The sequence below is a fragment of the Lipotes vexillifer genome, unplaced genomic scaffold (assembly GCF_000442215.2).
Source record: "Lipotes vexillifer unplaced genomic scaffold, Lipotes_vexillifer_v1.1 scaffold469, whole genome shotgun sequence".
In the NCBI taxonomy this organism is placed as follows: domain Eukaryota; kingdom Metazoa; phylum Chordata; class Mammalia; order Artiodactyla; family Lipotidae; genus Lipotes; species Lipotes vexillifer.
In genome coordinates this window covers 1,555,927-1,578,726 of record NW_006788006.1, presented here as the reverse complement: position 1 = coordinate 1,578,726, position 22,800 = coordinate 1,555,927, and the positions used below count along the sequence as shown (strand labels likewise).

General features: G+C 50.4%; 1 protein-coding gene across 1 annotated transcript in view; it reads left to right on the top strand.

Annotated features, from left to right (window-relative positions):
- Nucleotides 1–22,800, top strand: part of EPS15L1 (epidermal growth factor receptor pathway substrate 15 like 1) — a 95,377-nt gene that overhangs the window by 44,349 nt on the left and 28,228 nt on the right. The window contains exons 10-18 of the mRNA XM_007460989.1: nt 1,576–1,733; nt 4,128–4,284; nt 4,530–4,615; nt 7,556–7,628; nt 13,543–13,704; nt 14,246–14,443; nt 15,972–16,136; nt 20,904–21,027; nt 21,926–21,974. Coding sequence (XP_007461051.1) covers nt 1,576–1,733; nt 4,128–4,284; nt 4,530–4,615; nt 7,556–7,628; nt 13,543–13,704; nt 14,246–14,443; nt 15,972–16,136; nt 20,904–21,027; nt 21,926–21,974 — 1,172 coding nt within the window. The remainder of the gene's footprint in view (nt 1–1,575; nt 1,734–4,127; nt 4,285–4,529; nt 4,616–7,555; nt 7,629–13,542; nt 13,705–14,245; nt 14,444–15,971; nt 16,137–20,903; nt 21,028–21,925; nt 21,975–22,800) is intronic.

Here is a 22,800-nt window from a genome sequence, read left to right as displayed (position 1 = left end):
CCAGAAATGAGGCAGCAAGTTCATTGTGTTTGCGCAACGAATGTCTGGACCCTCATCATCCCAGAGGCATGATCTGTTGGGGTCCATGGGACCCAGAAACCAATCCTGCCTCAGCTCAGCTTGTCTGACCATTGCTCCTCCTTCTGTGGGCATCTCAGTGTCAGCATATGAGCTCGTTCCAGGCTCTTGACTTAAAGACAGCAAGCCTCTTCATTAAAGCTCCTTTATGTGCATCTTTGCGTCTCCTCTGAACTGTTCAATGACAGACCTGAGGTGGCTTAGAAAATTCCTGTAATTCAGCAGGTAAAACGCTATCTCAGTTCTCGCTGCCTGAGCCTTTGCAATTTGAATCTGGTCCGTAAATTCTGATGATTTTTTTTTTTTTTTTTTTTTTGATAAATCCTTGCTGTCCTAAATCATTCTACTCCCTACCCCAAACCCTGGGTAATGTGTTGTCCCTTTCTTCCCAAAATTGCTTTCTGGATTCCTGGTGCTCATATCAGGATCCCACTGATTTAGATGATAAGAGAGACATGGTCAGAAAAGCAGATGAAAGGAAACATCTCTACAAAAAGGGGCAGAGATGCTGTGAAACGTGCTGTGATGGGAGCCCCAAAGGTCAGAGGTGACACACCCAGAATAAGCAATTGAAGAGGCCTGCCGCCAAGTGCCCAAGGGGCCTGGATGCCTCTGAGTTGGAGGTGCTCTGGCCCTGGCGGACCCTGGCATTTGCTTTTCTTAAGTAGAACTGGAGCAGGTGGTGTAAGAGGTCACAGGTGCACGAGGTGGCTGAGCCCCAATGCACTGAAATCACAGCAGCTCGCTGGGCTCTCAGCTTCGTCTGCCACAGCAGGGTCCTCGTGAATGTGGGGCGCTCACAGGTGGTGGGCGTGCTCCTCAGAGGCCCGGGCTCCCCCACCAGCACCACAGGGCCCTGAGTGCCCGCCTGTCATGCAGGTGCAGTTTTCACATCAGCCTCACTCAGTACCTCTCAGTGCCTTGTGTGTACTGACACCTCACAGGGGGTCTGCTGTGTCGCAGGGAGTGGGGTCAGGGTCAAAGAAGGATGGAGTACAGAATCCTGGAACTGTGGGCGTTGAGAATGCCCCTGCCGCTGCAAAGAAGGTCTGCAGGTGGAGGACAGAAGGCCAGGAAGGCTGGCATCGGTGCTGGGCCGGCTCTCGGGAGACAGTCCTTCCAAAATGAGTGGTCAGGAGGGTCCTCTCTGGTACACTTGAAGCCCCCTCCTGGAAAGGGATCACTTTCCGTCCCAGGCAGCGGGGATGGAAGGGCTGTTGGTAGGAGGACCTGCTGGGTCTTCACATCCCTCTCAGTACAAAGATTTCAGGGCACTGTGATGGGGTGAAAAGAGGCGCAGACTGGCCACTGGGTAATACTGACCGAGTCAGCATTAACCTCTCTGAGCCTCAGTTTCCCCTCTTACAGAACAGGGATCCTGTCTGCCCTCTTGGCTCATGGAGGGTTTTCTGCTAAAATGAGCATGAAAACACTTTAATCGTGTGTATTCGCAGGTGATAAAAAGCTTGAGGATTAACTTCTGAAAAACCTTTTCAGCAAACAGTAAACTGGGTGGTGCCAGTGGCGGACAAGATGCGATTTGACGAGATATTTCTGAAGACTGACCTGGACCTGGACGGCTATGTGAGCGGCCAGGAGGTGAAGGAGATCTTCATGCACTCGGGCCTCACCCAGAACCTTCTAGCACACATATGGTAAGAGCAGATAGATGAACGTCTCTTCCTAAGTACAGGGGGTCTCGCTGTGAAAGTAACAGCTGTGGGTGGCTCACATGTTGAGTGAGACTTGTGCTGTGTGAAGGGCCGGAGCCGGTGAGCAGGACAGGAGGGAGCGGTAGTCAGGGCTGAGTGTAAAGACCTGTACCCTGTATTTCGTGCATGTCAGTTCACCCTCCTCCAGCAGGAAGGTCTCCTGTTTGGTCCCTCCAGAGAGCTCTGGGGCAAGTTCTTGCTAGTGGTTATGCAGCCTTCAGCCCAGCCAGTGAGGGTGCAGGTGCTCGGCCCCACCCGCATCTGGTGGGAGGGTGCAGTAAGGGCCCCAGAGGCTCCGGCAGGGCCACCCTGGGCATCAGGGCTGTGGCCATCTCTCCTAGAGGCCCTGCCCCGTGAAGGTCAGTGACACGGCTCGTGGGAGAGGGTGAGACTGGTCTGTACCTCAGGGCTGGTCGAGGAGCCGTCTTCACCCCCACTTTCCTCCAGGGCCGGCAGAGCGATCTTCATGGCACCGGGATGGCTCCTTTTGTAACTAGCCAGTGGTGAAAGTCGCTTCCTAGCTTTCTCAGGGGAGAAAGCCCTCCCACTTTAGAGGGCTTCACTTGGGAGTTGTAAGAAGAGAATTTCCATGTAATTCTGGAGGGGTGAACCCCTCCAAATAGAGCTGTGAAATTCACTGTGACTTGGGGAAATAACCATCCTTAACGGAAATTCAGAGGTAGCCACGTTACAAGGTGAGGCCCTGCTGGAGAAAACGAGCTGTCCCTTCTCAAGAAGCACACGACACCTAGTCAGTTAGCAAAAGACTGTGGGAAGCCTGGCCCCTTGTGACGAGTCAGGGGCAGTCTCTATCAGGCCCTTCAGATCCAGTGCCCCCTTTATCACGCTGAAATGCACATGCATGGAATTCAAATTATACCCTGATCATAACATAGAGTAATTTATAACATGTATCTCAACCTGTAAGTGACATGATAATACATAAATGACACAACGAAATCATAAATACGCTTGGATTAAAAAGAAAACACGCAGAAGGCGTTGCATACGGGGAAAAAAAGGCAAGGATGAAAGAGTGAGCTCTAGAATAACCACTGGGACAGTGAATGGACAGTCTGGGTTTGTTTGCAGGTGGCCGGGTGTGGGAGCATATCCAAAGTGGAGATAACAAGCCAAGAAAGATTGAAGGGACAAAACGAGGACGTAGGCCTGTCCCCCACAGTGCCCGGCACCGTGCCACTCAGCGTGATGTCAGAATAAGCACAGTAATGCTGCCCTGGGTGGACGCGGACAGAGTACCCCTGCACGTGGGCCTGGGGGCCCCTGCTCCTTCAGAGTCCAGGGAGCAGGGACGGGCCAGAGAGATGGGACCGCAGCCCGAGAGCTGCCGTGGGCTGGGTGTGCAGCAGGACTGGCCCTTGCCAGCAGAATCAGGAGAAATAGTTGCAGTTGAAAATTATCACACCCCGCCCTTGAACTGTGACAAGAACAAAGACATTTTAAAACCAGCCTTGAATAGAGACATTTACAGGGATCTCCACCAGCCCTGTTCGCTCACAGCGTTTGGGCCTGAGTCTGTTACACGTTCCCGGCTCTTTTTCGCTCTGCATCAGGACATGGTTTCACTACTCTCTCAGTAACTACGTGCAGTGGGGAAGGAGACTGCGTGTTGAGTGGACAGAGTGAAGGGATGACATTTTCCACAGATGTGGAGGCCTTGTCCTGGCTGCATGAGTCTTCCCTTCCTGTACGGCCAGCTCTCGGTGACGGCGGGTGTGGCAGAGCTTCCACACTGCCTTGCCCATGTGCCAGGACACCAGAAGGCCACAAGGGCGGGGTCACCTTAGCAGCGAGGGACTGTCCGCTGTGTAGCCATGCCTGGCTTTCCAGGCCCCGTCCCCTCATGATGACAGCCCCAAATGCTGCTTGTCATCCCCATTGAAGACCAGCGGCTCAGGCCATTCAGATAACCCAAGGCTGCAGGAACCAGCTGAGGGTCTGAGTGTGTGCACTCGGCTCCAGCTTCCATTTACACAGGAATGTGAATCGCATCCACTGCCTGCACACCATAAGGAGCCAGCTGCGTGTCTCCTGGCTGCTAACAGGGCTTCCCAAGGGACTGGCTCCTCGGCCCGTGGTGGGGCTTGGCGGTTCTCCAATTGGGAGAAGAGCCCCCTCCTGCCCTGACGCTCTGGTGGGGGGGCTGGGACTGCTCCCTAGGAGGGGGATGTTCAGTAGAAAAGGAGCTGCAGCTGTGGCCCGTTGTTTTTATCGTTTTTGTTTTTGTTGTCCATTTTTTTGAAGTGTGGGTTCCATGTACTTGGAACCAATTCTGGTGTTTGTGATGTGTAATTAGCATCCCCACATTTCTCCCAGGGCCCTGGCCGATACGAGGCAAACGGGGAAGTTAAGCAAAGACCAATTCGCGTTAGCTATGTATTTCATTCAGCAGAAGGTCAGTAAAGGCATCGATCCCCCTCAAGTCCTCTCGCCGGACATGGTCCCACCTTCAGAGAGAGGCACTCCCATCCCGGTGAGTAGCCGCTGGCCCATCCCTATCGTGTTTGCGTCACTTCCCTCAGCCCGCCACCAGGTGGCGCTGGCAGCCTGCCTAGCCTTCACTAGGGCCCCTCGGGGTGTGTCTGGGCTGCCCAGATGGTTCCCAGGTTGGGGGCTGGAGACAGATGATTTTATCCCTTATTCTAAGACCTACTAGCCCATGCTGTGCGGTGAGGTCAGCTAGCCAATTTGTAATTCTTTGTCTGAATTTGGTTGCAGGACAGTTCAAGTTCTCTTGGATCGGGGGAGTTTACTGGTGTGAAGGAACTTGATGATATCAGTCAAGAGATCGCCCAGTTACAAAGGTATGTAAAAGCGTCTCCTTCCCTTCAGATTCCAAACAAATCTACGTCCCAGGTTGTTATCGGAAGTAGCAGAGGCTTGTGAATCACATGGCGAGTTGACCATCATGAGTTTGTTCAGCAGAAATGAAGGGACACAGATTCTCCTGAGTTCCTGAATTGACTTAATGAGCTCAAGTACTGACATCCTCAGTGGGAGCCAGTGTGGGCTGTGGGGTCTCAGACACATTGTTGCTAGGTGGCCTGCAGGGCACCCCACCCCCCCACCCCCGCCTCAGGAAGGCCTTGTAATTTCTGAACACATCAAGTGACTGAGTCTCAGGTAGTGACACTGGTGCTTAGGAGCAACAGGTCAACTCTGAGTCTCAGGCCTTGTGTCCAGGTTTCTGTCTTCACTCCCAGCGCCCACTGCTTTGGTTTCCCCACCTGTAAACAAGGGCTTTGGATGGGGTGTCTGTACTCTCAGAGTCTGGCATAAAAGAATACATCTACTTCCCGTATGCCCCTGTGATCTTCTGCAGAACACCATCCTCTTACCAGTTAATTCTGGGGGAGGGCTGGGGGGTGGGGTGCAACAAGCAGAAGGGCCAAAGGCACCCAGCCCTCCACGGGAGACGGACTGTTTCTTGACCGAGAATGAAGACAATGTTACTTCGCCAGAGCGAGCTGGATCCCACTCACAGCTGGATGCCCCTTGGGTGGTGTAGTTTGTGTCCTTAGTGGAGCAGAGCCCTGAGAAGCAAAGGCAGGTCAGATGTCATGTGAGACTGGTTAGGTGGTTGGCTGGCTGGCCACAAAGCCTCAGCCTTGGCCGCCTGATGAAGCCAGACCCTCTGCTTCATGCTCAGCCCAGAGGATGGCTCCCATTCTGTCATCTGCTCCCTGGGGCTGTATTTCCAAACCAGAAATCAGCATGTGCAGCCTGACAAGGCTGAGAGGGTCTGTGAGGATGGAGGGCCAGTGTCTTAGAGCCTGGGTGGGCCTGTTAATCAGGACTGCAGGTAGAGGAGGGAGGGGACCCTGTAATGCAAGGGTTGGGGTCTTGGAAGGGACAGTGGTGTCCCAGTCAGGCCAGGGCTGCCTCTTCACAGCTGTGCAGCCTCTGGCAGCCTGGAGCGTTTCCCTGTGAAGGCAAGAGGCAAGTGTGTGCAGAGCAAGAGTGTGCAGGAAGCCAGGCCTGGGTGGCTTTGAGAGTGACCTTCAGGCCTGTTGCTTGGCGGTGTGGCGAAACACGCCTCTCCCCTTGACGTGACTCAGTCGTAATGGGTTGGATGTAAAGAGCACGGTGTATCGTTAGGTAGTTCTTAGACTTGTGGAAACGAACATGCAGATGCTCGCGGTTCCATGTCTGGCCCAGTGTCCCAGAGGGGGCCTTACTGTCGAGCAAGGGCTGGGTTCCCAGCAGGGGAGGCAGGGTATGTTGGCCACATGAGGTTTCTGATGCCGAGGCAGCCCCTTCAGGCTGCTGTAACAAACTCTCACAGACTGGGGGGCTTGAACAACAGGCCCATACTTACCCCCATCATGGAGGCTGGAAGTCGAGATAGAGGTGCAGACAGATCCAGTGTCTGATGGGGCCCATCTCCTGGTTCATAGACAGCGTCTTCTCGCCATGTTCTCAGAGGGTGGAGGGGCAAGGAGGTCTCTGGGGTCTCTCGTAAGGGCATTAATCCCATTCCTGCAGGCTCCACCCTCATGACCTAAGCATCTCCCAAAGGCCCCACCTCCAAAAACCATCACATTGGGGGGTTAGGGTTTCAACATATGAATTTTGGGGGGGCACAAACAGTCTCTAAGCAGGAGAGCAAGGCTGGTTGCTGCCCCGGGGGAGCTGTTTGCAGCTGAGGAGGCAGGCAGGGCCCCAGCAAGCCCTGGTGTGCACAGTGGCCAGCCACAGCCTCCTGTGAGGGAATAGTTGGGGGCAGCTGCCGGGCCCAGAGACCCTCACTGCCGCGTCTTGCTGCCAGCCCTCTGGACTCCTCACCCAACTTTGCGTCACTCCAAACACCTCACCATGGCTCCCCCAGCCGAAGCTATGCCTTCCTGTTCCCATCGCCTAGAATGTTTTTCCATCATATATTCTATTCATAGGCCATGTCCTCAGAGTCCTTCCCTGGTCATCCTATGCAGGACGTTGCACACCCCCTTTCCTTATCCCATTGGATTTCCCTTTGTGGTACTTAGGTTGTGTGCCTTTGTGTGTTGATTTGTCGCCTGTCTCTCTCACTGGCCTGTGAGCTCCGTGAAGGCAGGGCCTCACTCTGTGTGTCCTTGTGTCTTCAGTGCTCAGTCTTCTGAGCAGTTGTTGCTCACCATTCATGAGCGAGTGTATGTAGGATTTAGAGAATGTATTCATTTTCTCTTGCTGTGTATGGAATGGCTTAAAACAGCACAAATTTATTAGTGCACAGCTCTGTAGACCAGGAGTCTAGATGGGCTTAACTGGGCTTCTTGCTCAGGGCCTCACAAAGTCGAATTCAAGGTGTTGTCCAAGTAGGTGGGGATCTGAATCGAGTTCCTCAAAGTTGGGGGTCTGGGGTCTGCTTTCCGTGCTGTGTGGCCAGGGGCTCATTCTGCTCTGAGAGGCTGCCCGGTGCCTCCTCTCTCGTGACCCCTCCATCTTCAAAGTCAGCAAGGGCACATCCAGCCCTTCTCACCCTGGACATTGCTTTGACATTCTCTGCTTTAAAAGGCTTGTGTGGCCATGTTGGGGGCAAAGCCTCATGGCATCCACAGGTTTGACCCACACTTGTAGGGGAGGAGGTCAGGTAGGGCAGATGGTCACTGGGGGCGTTCCTATACTTCTGCCTACACTGAGTGGGGTCAGCCCGGCTGGGTTTCTGTGGGATGGATGGGGTTGGGTCTTGAGAAGTTGGGATACTGGGGGAACAGTCAACTCATTCACTCTATCTGTGCTTTCCTGAACTATTTTTAAACACACAGAGAGAAATACTCACTGGAACAAGACATTAGAGAAAAGGAAGAGGCAATCAGACAGAAAACCAATGAAGTACAGGTAAGCACATGGTTGGTTTTGGAGGAATCAACCTTGTGTCACACGCAGTGCAGGGAGTTCCCAGCAGTGATGGTGGAGCAGGGCGATGGCGGGGCACCGATAGGCTCATTGGGAACTTGAGCTTTTGGGGGCTTCCAAGTGATTTTTATTTTAGTTTCCTATACCATAAGTAGTGGATTTTTTAAAATTGAGATGTACAATTCATATAACGTAAAATCTACTTTTCTAAAGTATACAGTTCAGTGGTGTTTAGCATGTTCAGTGTGTTGCTTAACCACCATCTCTGTCTAGTTCCAGAACATCTCCATCACCCCAAAAGGGGACCCTGTCCTCATTAGCTGTCTCTCCCCATTCCCCCTCCCAGCCCCTGACAGCCACGAATCCACTTTTTGTCTCTTCTGGACATTTCATATAAAGGGAATCATACAACATTCAGCTTTTTGTGTCTGGTTTCTTTCACTCAGCCTGAAGGACAGTCCTGCTTGGAGAGTCTCCTTGTGGGTAGTGGTGACAGCGACACTGGGGGTCTGACTGCTGGGGCTCAAACCTGGCTCTCCTCAGCAGCTGTGTGACCTTGGGCAAGTTACTTAACATCTCTAGGCCTCGCGTGACGTTGGTAGTGAGTGGTCTGCTCTCCTGGGCGGTGGGCTGGAGCATGGGGTCTGGCATGTGCTCAGCACTCACTCGTCGTCTGGGCAGAGGGAGGCTGTGCCAGAAGCGAAATGGTCAGTGCGTGGGAGCTGCACCCTTGAAGAGACATTGGTTCCGAGATGTCTCAGGTCTGAATGAATAGAGATGGCTCTGCCGTCATGAGGAGACTCCAGTTGTCTGTGGGGCTCTGAGAGTGTGGCTGAGCTGTGCCGCTGGGCCTGACAGTCTCTGCGTGGGGCTTCGAGTGCTCCGAGCTCAGAGCCAGGGAAGGAGGAGCGAGGCTGAGCAGTCAGCACGGCAGCCCCCACGGCTCGGCCAGGGGGCTGTGGGTGGGTGGCTCAGCCTCCCGGCCTCCGTCTTCCCACCTGGCAGTGAGGATCAGCGCCAAGAGCAGCATCTGGCCGCCGTGTGCACCACCTGAGTGGCTGGTTCTTTCTGGGCCACCTCCTAGGGCAGCGACCTGAGCCAGGCCAGGGGAAGCAGCAGCTGATTTAGTCGGGCTCATGGGGTGCTGGGCGGCCCTCTTTCCCCCTCCCCTGAGCCTGTCCGCAAAGGGGCTGTAGGATTCCATGAGATACCCAGTGGACAGATGGCATGCAGTGCCTGCCCGCAGGCTGCGGGAAATGTCCTCTGTCGTAGCTGCCGTCTGCAGGTGGGGTAGGGTGGATGCTTTGGGACTCTGATTGGTTCACACTGTGCAGTGTCCAGGCTCTTCTTTCCTGGCTTCTCACTCTGTACACGTTGGCATCGGGGGTTGGGCCTTACATGGTCCCCTGGAATGTTTTGGATCAGAAGGCAGGGAACAGCCTGCCTCTGTCATCGTGTTTTGGTTTTGTTTGGTTTTTTTTGCTCAAATGAGTTGCATCATTTATATGACCACAGGTGAAGTGACCCTATTTTTCTGGGTGTTTGTATGTTCATCCTATCATTTTATTCTCACCTCAGCCCTCTGATTTCCACCCATGTCCTAGAACTGACCCCTCAGACACAGTTCCCTGTCACCCATATCACCTCACCCCCATCCTTTCAACTGTTTGGTGTGGTGGTGCTGGCCTCATCTTCCCTTTCACCTTGGCCCTGGCCCGGCTGGCCACGTGGGTCCCTGGGCAGTTCTCCCTCCCGTTGTGTCTGGGTCACTCTGCACGAGCTCTGGTTTACATTCCCAAAGCTGGGGATCTGGGTGCTGTGATGTCCTTTGGCTCCAGGGAAACCAGTCACCGGGTCTCTGGCACCTGCTCCTGGGCGATTCTAAGAAAGCCGTTGGGTCGCTGTGATGTCTGGAGGTGCTTTCCCCTCTGATCTGTGGCAGGCTCAGCAAGACCACCCGAAACCCTCGCTACTGGGCTCTGACAGCGCACTCCTGCAGCCTTTGAGATGCTGGGGTCCGTGTGGGCCCCAGTGGCCCCTCAGAGCTGGAGGGGGCCCAGATCCAGCCAGGGCAGCCCCTGTCCCACGGGAGCATCACATGTACTCCAACCAGGACAGGCCCCTGCTGTCGTGTGATGGCAGCTCCTTGGTCAGGGACAGAACACTATATTTTAAAGTTCCTCTGTGAAAACCAGGTTTGATTTTGGTTCCTGCTGCCTCTTCCCAGATGGGTTTGGCCAGGAGATCATGTGCCGTGCCTGCCAGCACAGGCTGCAGGTCAGGGCCCAGCGTCGGGTAGCAGGCCTTGGTCCTCAGGTTAGTTTATGTTTGGTTTTAAGCAATGGGAGCTTCAGCTTCAGCCCTCTCAGGCCTCCCCTTCCCCCTCCTGCCCTGGGGATCTCTCCATTTCCATGGCTACTGTCTTAGTGAGAACCTGCAGCATCTTTGCCTGGTTTACTGTTGCATTTTGTTTTTGTAACAACAGCTTCACTGAGATGTAATTCACATACTATACAATTCATCCATTTAAAGTATATAATTCAGTGGTTTTTAGCATATGCACAGAGTTGTACAGCCATCGCCACAGTCAATTGCAGAACATTTTCATCACTCCAAAACAAAACCCCCTACCCATTAGCAATCCCCAGTCCTTCCCCAGCCCTTGGCAACCACTAATCTACATTCTTTTCTCTGGATTTTTCTGTTTGGGACATTTCATATCAATGGGATCACATACTATGTGACCTTTTGAGTCTGGCCTCTTTTCACTCAGTGTAGTTTTCAGGGTTCATTCATGTTGTTGCATGTGTCAGTGCTTCATTCCTTTTTATGACTGAATAATGCTTCAGTGTATGGCTGTTTTATTCATTGCTTCATTAGTTGATGGTTGTTTGTGTTTTTCTACTTTTTAGCTCTAGCAAGTAATGCCACTGTGAATATTAATGTGCAAGTTTTTGTCTGGATATATGATTTCACTTCTCTTAGGTGTGTGTGTACATATATACATTTAAGAGTGAAGTTGCAGGTCACATGGTAACTGTATGTTTAACCCTTTGAGGAATTGCCAGACTGTTTTCCAAAGTGGCTGTACCATTTTTCATTCTCACTTTCTCCACATCCTCGCCAACACTTGAAATTTTCCATTTTTTATTATAGCCTTCCTAGTGGGTGTGGAGTGGTATCTCATTGATGCTGTTCCTAATGTTGATGAGCATCTTTTCACGTACTTATTGGCCATTTGTGTATTTTCTCTGGAGAAAAGCTAATTCCGATCCTTTGCCCATTTTTAAATTGGGTTATTTGTCTTTTTATAGCTGAGTTGTAAGAGTTCTTTATATTTTCTAGATAAATTCCCTTATCCGATAAATGATTTGCAAATATTATGTCCCCATCTTTGGGTTGTCTTTTCACTTTCTTGATGGTTGTACCTGGGCCCTCGGCAATGAAAGTGAGGAGTCCTAATCACTGGACTGCCAGGGAATTCCCTGAAGCACAAAAGTTTAAAATTTTCCAGTTATTTATTCCGTTTTTTTGCTTTTGCTTTTGGTATCATATCCAAGAACCCATTGCCAGATCCAAGGTCACAAAGATTTACCACACATTTTCTTCTAAGAGTTTTATAGTTTTAGCTGTTACATTTAGGTCTTTGATCCATTTTGAGTGAATTTTTACGTAATGTGTGAAGCAGGGGTCCAACTTCATTGTTTTGCATGTGGAGGGCCCGTTGTCCCAGAAACATTTCTTGAAGAGACTAATCTTGCCGCCACTGAATGGTCTTGGCACCGTGTTCAAAAATCAGTTGGTCATAGACATGTGGATTTATTTCTGAACTCTCAGTTCTATCCCATTGATTTCTGTCTTTCCTTATGCCAGTATCACACTGTCTTGATTACTGTTGCTTTGTAGTAAGTTTTGAAATTGGAAAGTGTGAGTCCTCCAACCTCGTATTTTTCAAGATTGTTTTGGCTATCCTGATGAGATCGGGCCCATTCAGCGTGGTATGGCCGTAGACTGTTTTGGCTATTCTGGATCCCTTTCATTTCCTTATAAATTTTGGAATCTGCTTGTCAGAAGCAGGCTGGTGTTCCAGTGGGGATTGCTCTGAGTCTGTAGGTTGTCTGGGTTTTTTCTGTCTTCTCTTTGCTCAGACACCTCCCCCACTTTGACCCCAGCGCTCTTCCTAACCAGAAGCTGGCAGGTCATCTTCCCTTGGGCTTTTCCATGGCTATGGTGGGCCTGACCCTCCTACCTCCTTCGTCTCCCCCTCCCCCATCACTTGTCCTTCCCTCAGATGTGGCAAACCCACGTTCCCTACTCTGCCATTAGCTTCCTATCAAACATTCATTGTTAGCTCTCCCAAACTTGTCGGACTTGAGATCTTTTCTTAAAGGTCAGGGACAAGGAGACTGGGGAGCAGAGAACCTAGCCCCCCAAAATAGCTCAGAGGTGTGTTTTGGCTGTTGAGAGGGGAGAGAGAGAGCCGTGATTTTTTTGTCCTCAAAGTAGGGAGAGGGAGACCCTGCACCTCCTTCGAGTTTTCTTCTGAAATGACGTCAGCCACCAGCAGCCCCAGCCAGCCCTGGGGATTGGCCTCACCACTCCTGTCCTCCCTGACCGCCAACAGTCCCCTCAAGTCCGCCCCTTCCTTTGATACCCACGGCCACAACCTCACCCAGGCTGCCATCACCTCTCCCTCGGCCCCAGCTTGAGTCACCTCCCCACTGTCAGCCCCATAGGCCATACTCTCCCCTCCCATCCCATCCCTGCTTTAGTTATCTATCTTACAGGTAGGTAAGACATCCCATAAGACATTCGCCTGGTTGAAAATGGACGCCTCCTGCCCTCCCCTGGACTACAGAGGTGTAGTCATCAGCTCCCATGAGGCCTTCCAGAAAGGTCATGTGTGTGTATGTCAGAAGAGACGTCTGTGCATATTACCCCCTTCCTCATTGCACAAATGCCACTGTGCCTCACATGTGTGCTCTGCTGCATGCCTTGTTCATTTCACATTATAACTCGGTTACAAGGTGGAGTGTCCCTCAGGGTGGGCTGTGCTATAAGTCCAGCCAACTCCACCTGTGGAAGTTTGCATTGTTGACAGATCTTGCCATCACAGACATTGCACGTTTTCACTTGCGCCATCCCCCTCTAGGATCCTTTCCCTAGAGGTCTAACAGTTGAGTCTGAAGACACCCGCACTGGTCATCTCGCTAGATACAGCCCATGTGGAGGAGCTTTAGCAGCTGAGAATCATCATGTCCTGCTCCCATTTTAGATGTCTTCAGGGGCTTCCTGCTGCAGAAGCCAGTGCCGTCTTTGGCATGGCCTGTGGGGCACGGCCTCTGGTGCCCTCGGCCCGCTTTCCTTTGATCCAGCTGGAGCATGGCACCCCTTTCTCTTCGGGGTCCTCTACGGCCCCGTCCACTCTTCACATTCCTGGCTCTTTTCCTGGCTACCACCTGCTCGTCCTTTGGGTCCGTCGAAGTGGTGCTTCCTTGAGCTCTTGTCCACCTGTGCAGTATCAGTATGGTCTCCCCATGCCCCTGTGACTCTGACTGACAGTCTGACCCATGCTATCCCATGTTCGTCTCAGTTCGTGTCTGGGTGATGCCCTTCCCGCCCCAATGATGACCACATGTCACTGGAGAGCTCTTCTTGCCAGGGGCCCAGCCCCACTCCTGGTGCCTGGCCTCTCTTAGGCCATCAATAAGTATTTGCTGAGGGACTTAGTGAGAGATTCAGCTGGGGCCACCACACTGAGATGTGTGTGGTATTCCCTGTGGAGTGTGTGGTTTTGTAGGTCATCTAGGGGGCTCCAGCCCAGGCTGTGACAGTGTTAGCTTGGATGTGCCCCATGTGAACAAGTCTCGAGTAAATTCATGCCACCCTTCCCTAGGAATTGCAAAATGATTTAGACCGGGAAACAAGCAGTTTGCAAGAGCTGGAAGCTCAGAAACAGGACGCCCAAGACCGCCTGGACGAAATGGATCAGCAAAAGGCCAAGCTCCGAGACATGCTGAGTGACGTCAGGCAGAAGTGCCAGGATGAGACCCAGATGGTAAGTCATCATCCCCCCTCTCCCCGCTGAGCCCAGCAGGGGAAGGAGGCTTCTTACGGACTTCCCTGAGCTCACCATGACCGTCTCAGCTCAAGGCTGAGATGTCTACTGGTTTAATAGCGTAGTTGAACGTATCGTGTGGAAAAGTGTCCAAGCATTTGTGGCCTGACCTCAGTCTCATCCACCATGTCACATGTATAAGCATGAACCCGTGTGTGCACACCACCCTGACCCATGCCCCACAGCACGGTGTGGGCACGTGTCACCCCTCCCCTGGTGTCTTAGCTGCTTGTTACAAACCAGGGAGGCTGCAGCTTCAGCAGACTGTAAAACCCTTACATCCCGGTCTGAGGCCTCTTGTGGGGACATTCAGCCCCAGGGGACAGATAGATTGCCTATGCTTGTCCCGGGTGTGGAGAGGGGTCCATGTAAAGGAAGCCAGGCGTCGGGCTTTCAGGCTGGTGTCCTCTTCCCTGGGTCAGCTTGTTTCAAGAACATGAGCCAGAATTCTTCCTCGAAGTCATGTTTCATCTCTTTTCAGATTTCCTCACTGAAGACTCAGATCCAGTCCCAGGAATCCGACCTCAAGTCCCAGGAAGACGACCTGAACCGGGCCAAATCTGAGCTGAACCGACTGCAGCAGGAGGAGACGCAGCTGGAGCAGAGCATTCAGGCTGGGAAAGTTCAACTGGAAACCATCATCAAGTCCCTGAAATCCACGCAAGACGAAATCAACCAGGTATCTCCGAGGGGGTGGGGCGGGGCCCGCCACCACTGGCTGTGGCCGGGGGCTTCTGGGGTCTCCTGCCAAGCGGAGTGGCTGCCACGAGCAGAGCAGTCACAGAGGGGTGTGCGACCAGTGGTCCCAGGTGTCTGCGCCGCAGTAGTTGTTTTCTTTGCTCTCACCCACCTCCCTTTCTTCTTGGAAGTCTTCATTTAGCCTGAAGGTGAAGTGCTGAGAACCCCCCCCAGCGTGTGTTCCACCATCGTGTTGACTTTGGCCTGGTGGTGTCTGCTTTGCCTCACTGACCTTCCACTTCCCCGCCTGAGTGCACATCATTTTTGTGGAGCGGGCGGGGTCTGGGTAGGACATTAAGTTAATTCACTTGGAGAGAGCCTTGGGTTCAGGACATGCTCTCCCCAGCCTTGGTCCTCGTACAAGCAAGAGGGACAGAGTCCAAGACACCTTCCAGCACCCCTCTGTCCCCATGTATTGATAGTTTGAAGACCAGCACACCGAGGAGGCCCCATCCTCTCAGGAGCATCGCCCCACATGGGCCCCTGTCCAGGCACCCCTCCCTGACCCGCTCTGGGGTGAAGGCCTTGAGGCCTGTGGCCGCTGCCCACCAGCAGAGGGAGAGCTCTTTTCCTGCTCCCCTGTATGTAACGGCCAAAGGCCTCCTTGCTGGCCCTCGAGTGTCCCACCTACAGAGTGAGGGTGATGTTTGTTTGACCTTGGCAGTATCTAAATGCGTGTTCGTGCTTCCTTTCTTTTGACTGACTCAATCTCTTTGCTCTTTTTGCCAGTTTACTGGCAAAAGTTGATCACAAACTCAAATCTCAGGGATTTAATGCCATATATTGTGCTTTTTTGTTAATTAATACCTGTAGGGTTATCTTATGTCTTTTCCCTCCCAGCCTTTGGAGTTTATAAAACATAGATAGGAGCCAAGACATAAATGTATGTTAGTGATAATGATAACAGTATTAAAAATGATAGCTGCTGCTTATTAAGGCCCACCCTGCTGGACACCGCAAGAGGGGTTTTACCCGTCATTTCCAGGGCTCCATCTTGGAGAAGAGGAAACAGAGAGGTTAGACGACCAGTGCATACGAGACAGTTAAGATAAAGCTGGCGTCTGTCGGACGTCACAGATTGCCTTCCTTCCCCTGGCCTCACTTGCCTCCTCCAGGAGCAAGGAGGAGCAAATGGGGTAATAAAATCCCACGAAGGAAAGTGACCGCTGAATATCACTTTGAATAGATTGTGAATCTGGATTTTGTCCCATTTCAGTTCCTTCCGAGTCACCAAATGTCTGAACACTTGCCTTTCTCAGGGACCGCCTGGGGCAGCGGAAGGGTCTCGTCTTGGTTTACAAGCGGTCTCGCATCTCATAAACATGGCAACAGGGAGTGTCTACTCCGTAGATGGGTAATTCAATTACCATTGTGAATCGTCTGGGGTTGGATGTTAGGAGAAAAACATGTGTTGCCTAATGCTTTTTTCCTAAACCCTACCTGATGCCGACGATGTCTTTATTGTACAGGCAAGAAGCAAGCTTTCCCAGCTGCACGAAAGCCACCAGGAAGCCCAGAGGAGTCTGGAGCAGTATGACGAGGTGCTCGACGGGGCCCACGGCGCCAGTTTGACCAACTTAGCAGAGCTGAGCGAGGGCGTCTCCCTGACAGAGAGGGGCGGTTTTGGAGCCATGGTAAAGGTTGAATAAATGTAAATGTAAAGGTCCCGGGATCAGGCCCCACATTGGGATCAGAGAAGGCCCTGCCCGCTTGATCCAGCACTTGCCAGCCTTGATTCTGTTCAAGTGCAGGGTGTTTCTTGTTTTTACTGCTGCTTTGCGTGTCCCCACCAGCCCTGCAGCCTGGCGTCCGGGGCCACACTCCATCCTGGTGTCTGAGACAAAGCCAAGGATAGGCCTGAATCCTTTCTAAGACCAGTTTGTAAAGACCTCCATCTCCGTGAGCTGATCACCCAAATTTGGAGGGCTTCCCAAACTTAACCAAAATTGGATCAACTCTCATACATTGTGAAACCCCACATCCTACTAATTGGGCGGTTGGAGGAATGTGTGTGTGTGTGTTTTTGTGTTTCTACAAGGAGCACTTTGAAAATCACACGTATAGGTAAAGATCAAGAACAATGACAGCCCTCCTGGGGTGTTGCTGTATCACCTAGAACTGGCCTCTCTCCTGAAATCTTGGTTACGTTTAAGACTTTGGCACTTGGGTTCAAACCTCATGACCCTGGGGGTACTGGTGAAGGACCGAGAGAGGCCGTTGGCCTTTTAGGTTTCTGCAGGCCCTCAGGCTGCTGACATCCAGCAGTGTTACTTTGTCCTTTGTTCCTGCCAGAGTTGGCCGTAGCAGCCCTGAGTCCTGGCGTGTGCCGTTTTGCAGTTTATTCTGGCTGACGAGAGTGTCTTTGTGCATCTGTGCTGTTGCGGGAGCCAGTGGGATGCTGTTGGTCTCGGTGGTTTCGTTGTGCTCTGCTCCCAAAGCCTTTCACCGCGCGCCCCGCACTGCCATCTCTCTCCCAGGCTCTTGCTCCTGGCCCTGTTTGCCTCATGGATTCCTTCCCCTCCTTGTAATAATTCAGCCTCTCTGTCTCGCTTCATGTGAGACTCGGCTCTTTCTGTGCATTTCTTGACATGTTTCTTTTCTCAGTAGCCAAGTACTCAGTCCCAAGGATTTATGGGGAAGCTTACGCCTCCTCCCCGCGGATTGCAGAAGACCTGTTGGTGTTCTCATCTGTCTCCTGTCTCTGGCCATCACTGCCTCCCTCTGCCATTCACACATTCCTTTCCTCAGGGAATTGTAAACGAGTGAATTCCGTATCTGCTCCTGGGCCCATTGTCAGCTTTGTCAGCTTTGTCAGCTTTACCGTAGAGACTGTGAACATTCCTTCTTCCTGAACCGAGTGAGGCAGAATTTCCTGCTTGGCTGTCTGTCTCAGAGTGTGCGTTTCAGCTTCATAGCCCTGCTCTTATTCTTCCCTCTGTCACTGGTACCCTCACACGGCTCTTGGCTTGCCCTGTTCTGTCTTAGTTCATGGAACAGCTCACAAAGCCTCTCGCAGGCTTTGATAAGATTGGTTTCCTTGGATAAAATGTTGACAGTGAAGTGGCAGTTTGAAAGCAGCATGGGACTTCCCTCCCCCCTCCTGCCCCCCACAGATTTTTTTACCTTTATTTTTATTCATCTCATTAGTGGACGCAGTTTACGTGATAGTCAATTCATCTTGAAACGTCGACGTCGCATATGTTACGTAGAAACTCAAAACCAGTGTTTGAGAGAAAAACTATTTTTATCTTGTTGTACAAATACAGTTTTTAAAGCACTTTTTGGTTTGTTTCCATTTCTTAATAAACACTTTGAAGAGGGCTTTTTGTTTACTCCTGGACATTTCAGGACTGCTCCGGAGGAGAGGGACCTCTCTTAGTTCTCTTTGAGGGGGGATGAAAGTGAGGAGTTTAGTTTCTTGAGAACAAGTGTAACCAAAGAGGTGCGTCTAGAACTTTCTAAGTCTGGACGGTTTTACTAAAGTTACTAAGTTTAGTGTTAGGCTCACATGATTTTACTTTGTCCAAGACAGCAGGATTCTTAAAGCCATATTTATTTCTTATCTGTCATCCACTGATGAGAATACTGGCCTCTTGTCCTTGGAGTCAGCACTCAGCCAACCGGTCTACTAGAGAGAAAGTAATAAATCATCCCAGACTTTAGTCTCGCCGAGAACTCATCATGAAAGATGGACTTGTCTGTCACATCCAGCCCCTGGAGTGCTGGAGCCAGTTTTATTGACTCTCCAGAGCCAATTATTAAATAGGAATTTTGTAAGCTGTTATTCAACCTTTGGTAACTGGACGTCAACCATGGTGGGGGTAGCTACACCATGGGAATTGGCAGAGGCTTACAAGGGTTTTTTTTTTTTTTTTTTCCCCAGAGCGCTGGTTCACCAGCACACCACTGCCTAGCCCCATCTAAAGGGAAGGAATGTCACAGAATGTCACCTAGATGCCCTTTCAGAGTTGTCATGTCTGTTTCCCAAGAAGTGCAGTAACTAAGACCAGAACTCATTGTTTGAGGTGTTCTCCCTTTGCTCCCTCTGCCACGGGTGGGATCGTTCACCCCGTGCTTGGCAGCTGCACTTGCGTCTCCCAAGTGGGCAGATGGCTCCGTGCTCATTGGCAGGAGGTCAGTGGATGGTGGAGTTTACGGCCGCTCTGCACCAGGGGAAATCTAGTTTTCTGCTCTGGATCTGTGAAATGGAATCCAAACCACCTGTGGTTACCCTAACTAACCACATGAATCCTGCTGGGGTCTTCTTAGGCTTCTCCTTTGAAGGGGAGGGAGCGGTTGCTGCCTCAGGCAAACAGTTGCTCCTGAGAGAGAGATTGCAGACTTGACTTTCTGCTCAGGGGATTGCGGGGCCAGACCCCCCAGGATCAGTCTCTTCTCTGCCGTTGTCCACTGTTATTTGTCAGTCTTCCAAGTGGCAATTGAAAACATTATAAAAACAAAAACAAAACAACACAACCAATTTGTACATCAGTGCTGATTAAAAACTAAATAGAAGCTTCCACACCGAGGCCAAGTTGTCATTCTTAACTCACTACTTTGTCCACCTCATACATCATCTCTCTTTGTTCTTCTGGAACAGATAGTTCCTTCCCCCGGGCTGCAGTGCGAGAGGTTTATTTTCCACACCGGCCTCCTGGCTTCCTTAGATTAGGACTTCTCCATCACGTTGATCTGTGTCTCAGAACCCCATTGGGTGCTTGCTGGCGCGGGCATGTCACAGTAGTTAGCAGTACAGTGCTCCTTACTGAGTCCTTGCCCTGCTGCCAGACACGGTGCTTGCAGACATCGGTACTTACTTGCCTAAGAACTGGCTTATTTTCCCCACCTTGGGAAACCCTGTGGTTGGAGGCTCCAGATAATCTTTCTCAGGTAAGGAAAATCGTTCCGTATTTGTCAGAGGGCAGGGGTGTTGGTCAGTCCTTCCGAAGCCTTGGGCTTCCTGTTAGCCTGGTGCCTCTGAGATCCGTCCTGCTCCCTGAAGTCAACTGACCCAGGGTGGTAGGAGCCTCGTCAGGAATCTTCCTTTGGCACCTTTGACGTCATTGCCCTGTATTTTCACGGAAGCCCAGCTCTTTAATCATTTGGCTTTGGTCAGTTGGAATAATGGCTGAGTTTGCCAGCCTCGAGGATGCTGACACATTTACCAGATTCAGTGAGGATGTTGTGCTTTTTAACATCATAGTGAAACCTTCATGTTTTCACTGAGGGTGTGTCTTCATTAACCAAAATATCTCAGTATTTCTGAACCAAGTACACCGTCCCTATGTGTACTGTGAAGCCTTTCCCCAGCCCTTTCAGGTCATTTTCCACTATAAAAACTTGCTCTTCAAAAGCAAGATTTTTTTCCCTTCTGATTTAAATATTCTTGTTTGTTTCTAGAAATAAGCACTTTTTAAAAAAAATGCAAAGTGTTGCATATGCTCTAGTAGTTCTAACTGCGTAAGCACTCATTTCCTCTCAGGATGTAAATAGCCAGCATGTTTCTTGGTGTGGAAATGGCATTTTTTTAAATGCCCACATAGGTAACACACTCTGAGAAGGTGTTTGAGGGAGGCACACCTTTGAACAAGGCCTCTAGCTGCAGTTGTTGGTGGCTTGTTACATTTTCTTTGACATTTCCAAAAACATGACTTTTTTTCTGACTCGATTTTTTTGTTTTAATTGTGGTAAAAGGCACATAACGTAGAATTTACCATCTTAACCATTTTTCATTGTACAGTTCAGTAGTGTTAAGTATATTCACATTGTACTACTAAGCTCCAGAACTTTTTCATACCCATTAAACAATAACTCCCCATCCCCCCTCCCCCAGTCCCTGGCACCCACTATTCTGCTTTCTGTCTCTATGAATTTGATGTCTCTAGGGACTTCATGTAAGTAGAATTACACAATATTTGTCTTCTTGTGACTGGCTTCTTTCACTTAGTGTAATGTATTCAGGGTTCATCTGTGTTGCATGTGTCAGAATTTCCTTTTTAAGGCTGAATAATATTCCATTGTATGTAGATACCACATTTTGCTTATTCATTCATCCATCAGTAGGCGCTTGGGTTGCTTCCACTCAATGATTTTTAAATAAACTTTTTAATTTTAGAAGACTTACAGAAAAGTTGCAGAGATGGTACAGAGAGTTCCCATGTACCCCACACCCAATTTCTCCTATTATTAACATCTTGTACGGTACATTTATCATAACTAATGAACCATTGTCGACATGTTATCATTAACTAAATTCCATCTTCTGTGGTTTTTTAAAAAAATTACTCTCTTTAGGGTCACATCATTTACAGGGAAAATATACCAGTTAGGTATAGAATTCTGTACTTTGCTTTAAATCTAAAATAATTAAATCCCTGTCCTGTTTCTTCACAAAATTATAGGACGATCCTTTCAAAAATAAAGCCTTGTTATTTAGCAACAACGCCCAAGAATTGCATCCGGATCCTTTTCAGGCAGAAGACCCCTTCAAATCTGACCCATTTAAAGGAGCCGATCCCTTCAAAGGTATCTCATTTGGCACCCACTTTATCATTGAAAGGCTGTTTTTGCCCCCTAGGGTTGTCCAGTGACTAGAACAGTTAGAGGGAAAGAAATTTTTTGAGCCTAATGGGCCTCTTGAGTTTTTCACCCCACCTGGTTATCTAAAGAGCTATGGTGTTGAGGGGAGGGGGTGGGAAGAGCTCCAGGCTCACCAAGAGACATCCACGTTCAAGGGCGGCCTGCTTGGCCCTGAGACTCTGCATGCTTCAGTTCCCATCCACCTCTTGGGATTGATAAGATAATCAGACATAGTAGTGATTATGGAACCACCTAGTAAGCAGCAGATCCCCACGTAAACATCTAAGGTCTTAACATGGTGAGTTCATCCAGATCCACACACGAGTCAAGAATAAGAAGAATTCTAGAAACTAGATTTCCTGAGTTTCTTCAGTTTTTGCAGAGCAAAACAGTATTTCCAAGAAGGCTATCTGTACTTTTCTGAGAAAAATGCCAGGGCAGGGAGAGGGCAGAGGGAGTGCCTTTCCAGTTTCAGATTTGGAGTGGAAGCACCTTAGTTCTGAGAGATGAGTCAGGCAGCTCCCGAAACTCAGATGTACCATGCGGCTGAGGATGGGGCAGCTCCGGGGTCCCAGGTTCTTGGAGCCCTGGGAAGTGACGGGGAGGGGCGGGGGTGAGACAGGAGAGTAAAGCACTGTGTAGAAAGAGAGAGTGAATTCAGGCTTGCCCTACATTTTTCTTGATCTAGGCCCGTGTTGAGCAGCCAACAATACTTTTCATTTTATCTTAGTTGTCCTCGCCATGACAAACTGCCTTAGTCAGTGGCTGCCCCTGCTTCCCCACTTTGCTCTGCCAAGGTCATTTCTACCATAGACCTGAACAGTCCTCTCTCCTCTAAATCCAGGTGACCCGTTCCAGAGCGACCCCTTTGCCGAACAACAGACGGCTTCAACAGGAAAAAAAAAAAAAAAAAAAAAAAAAGCCTAAGCCTTTGTTAAAAGAAACATTTTGTGGACTGGCTCTCAGAATATTCCCATTCCTAGTTCAGGTTGAGGGAAATGGGGAAACACCTTGCAGCCTCCTTTGCCAGGTCAGTTTCTGAAGGAACCTCCATTGTCCCTCCCTTTCACAGTCTGGTGCCCCTTCTTGCCAGTCTCACAGCATGATGAGAATTAGAACTAGAAAAGAAGCCTCTGATAGCTAGGCCACTGTTTGGACACTTGTGCCCGCTTGTGTCACCTGTGGTGGCATCAGGGTGTCCCGTTGGTACCCACATGCGGTGGCACTTCTGCCCACACATACCAGGGAGTGGACTGGGAAGGACAGCATCGCATTGCATAAAAGCCTAGCATCTTGTTCCCTGCTGGTGATGGTGGCTTGCCCCTCCGATAGTCACCAGGCCCACACCCCACATTCAAGGAGAATGAACGCACCCTGGGCGTGGTGTTGGGATCATGCTGCCTATTTATCTAATTTTTCCCCTTGTATTCGTTTTTTCTATTGAGGTGAAATTCACATAACACAAAATTAACAAATTCACATAACACAGATTAACCACATTTCAGTGACGTTTAGTTCATTCACTGTGTTATGCAGCCACCACCTCTGTGTAGCTCCAGAACATTTCCATCACCCCAAAAGGAGACCCTGTCCCCGTGAGCAGTCTCCCTAGTCCCACTCTCCAGCCCCTGCTTTCTGTCCTTATGGATTTACTCATTTGATTTGTTTGTTCATATTATTTTTAAATCAAGTGTTATTGAGAGGTACAATTAACACACA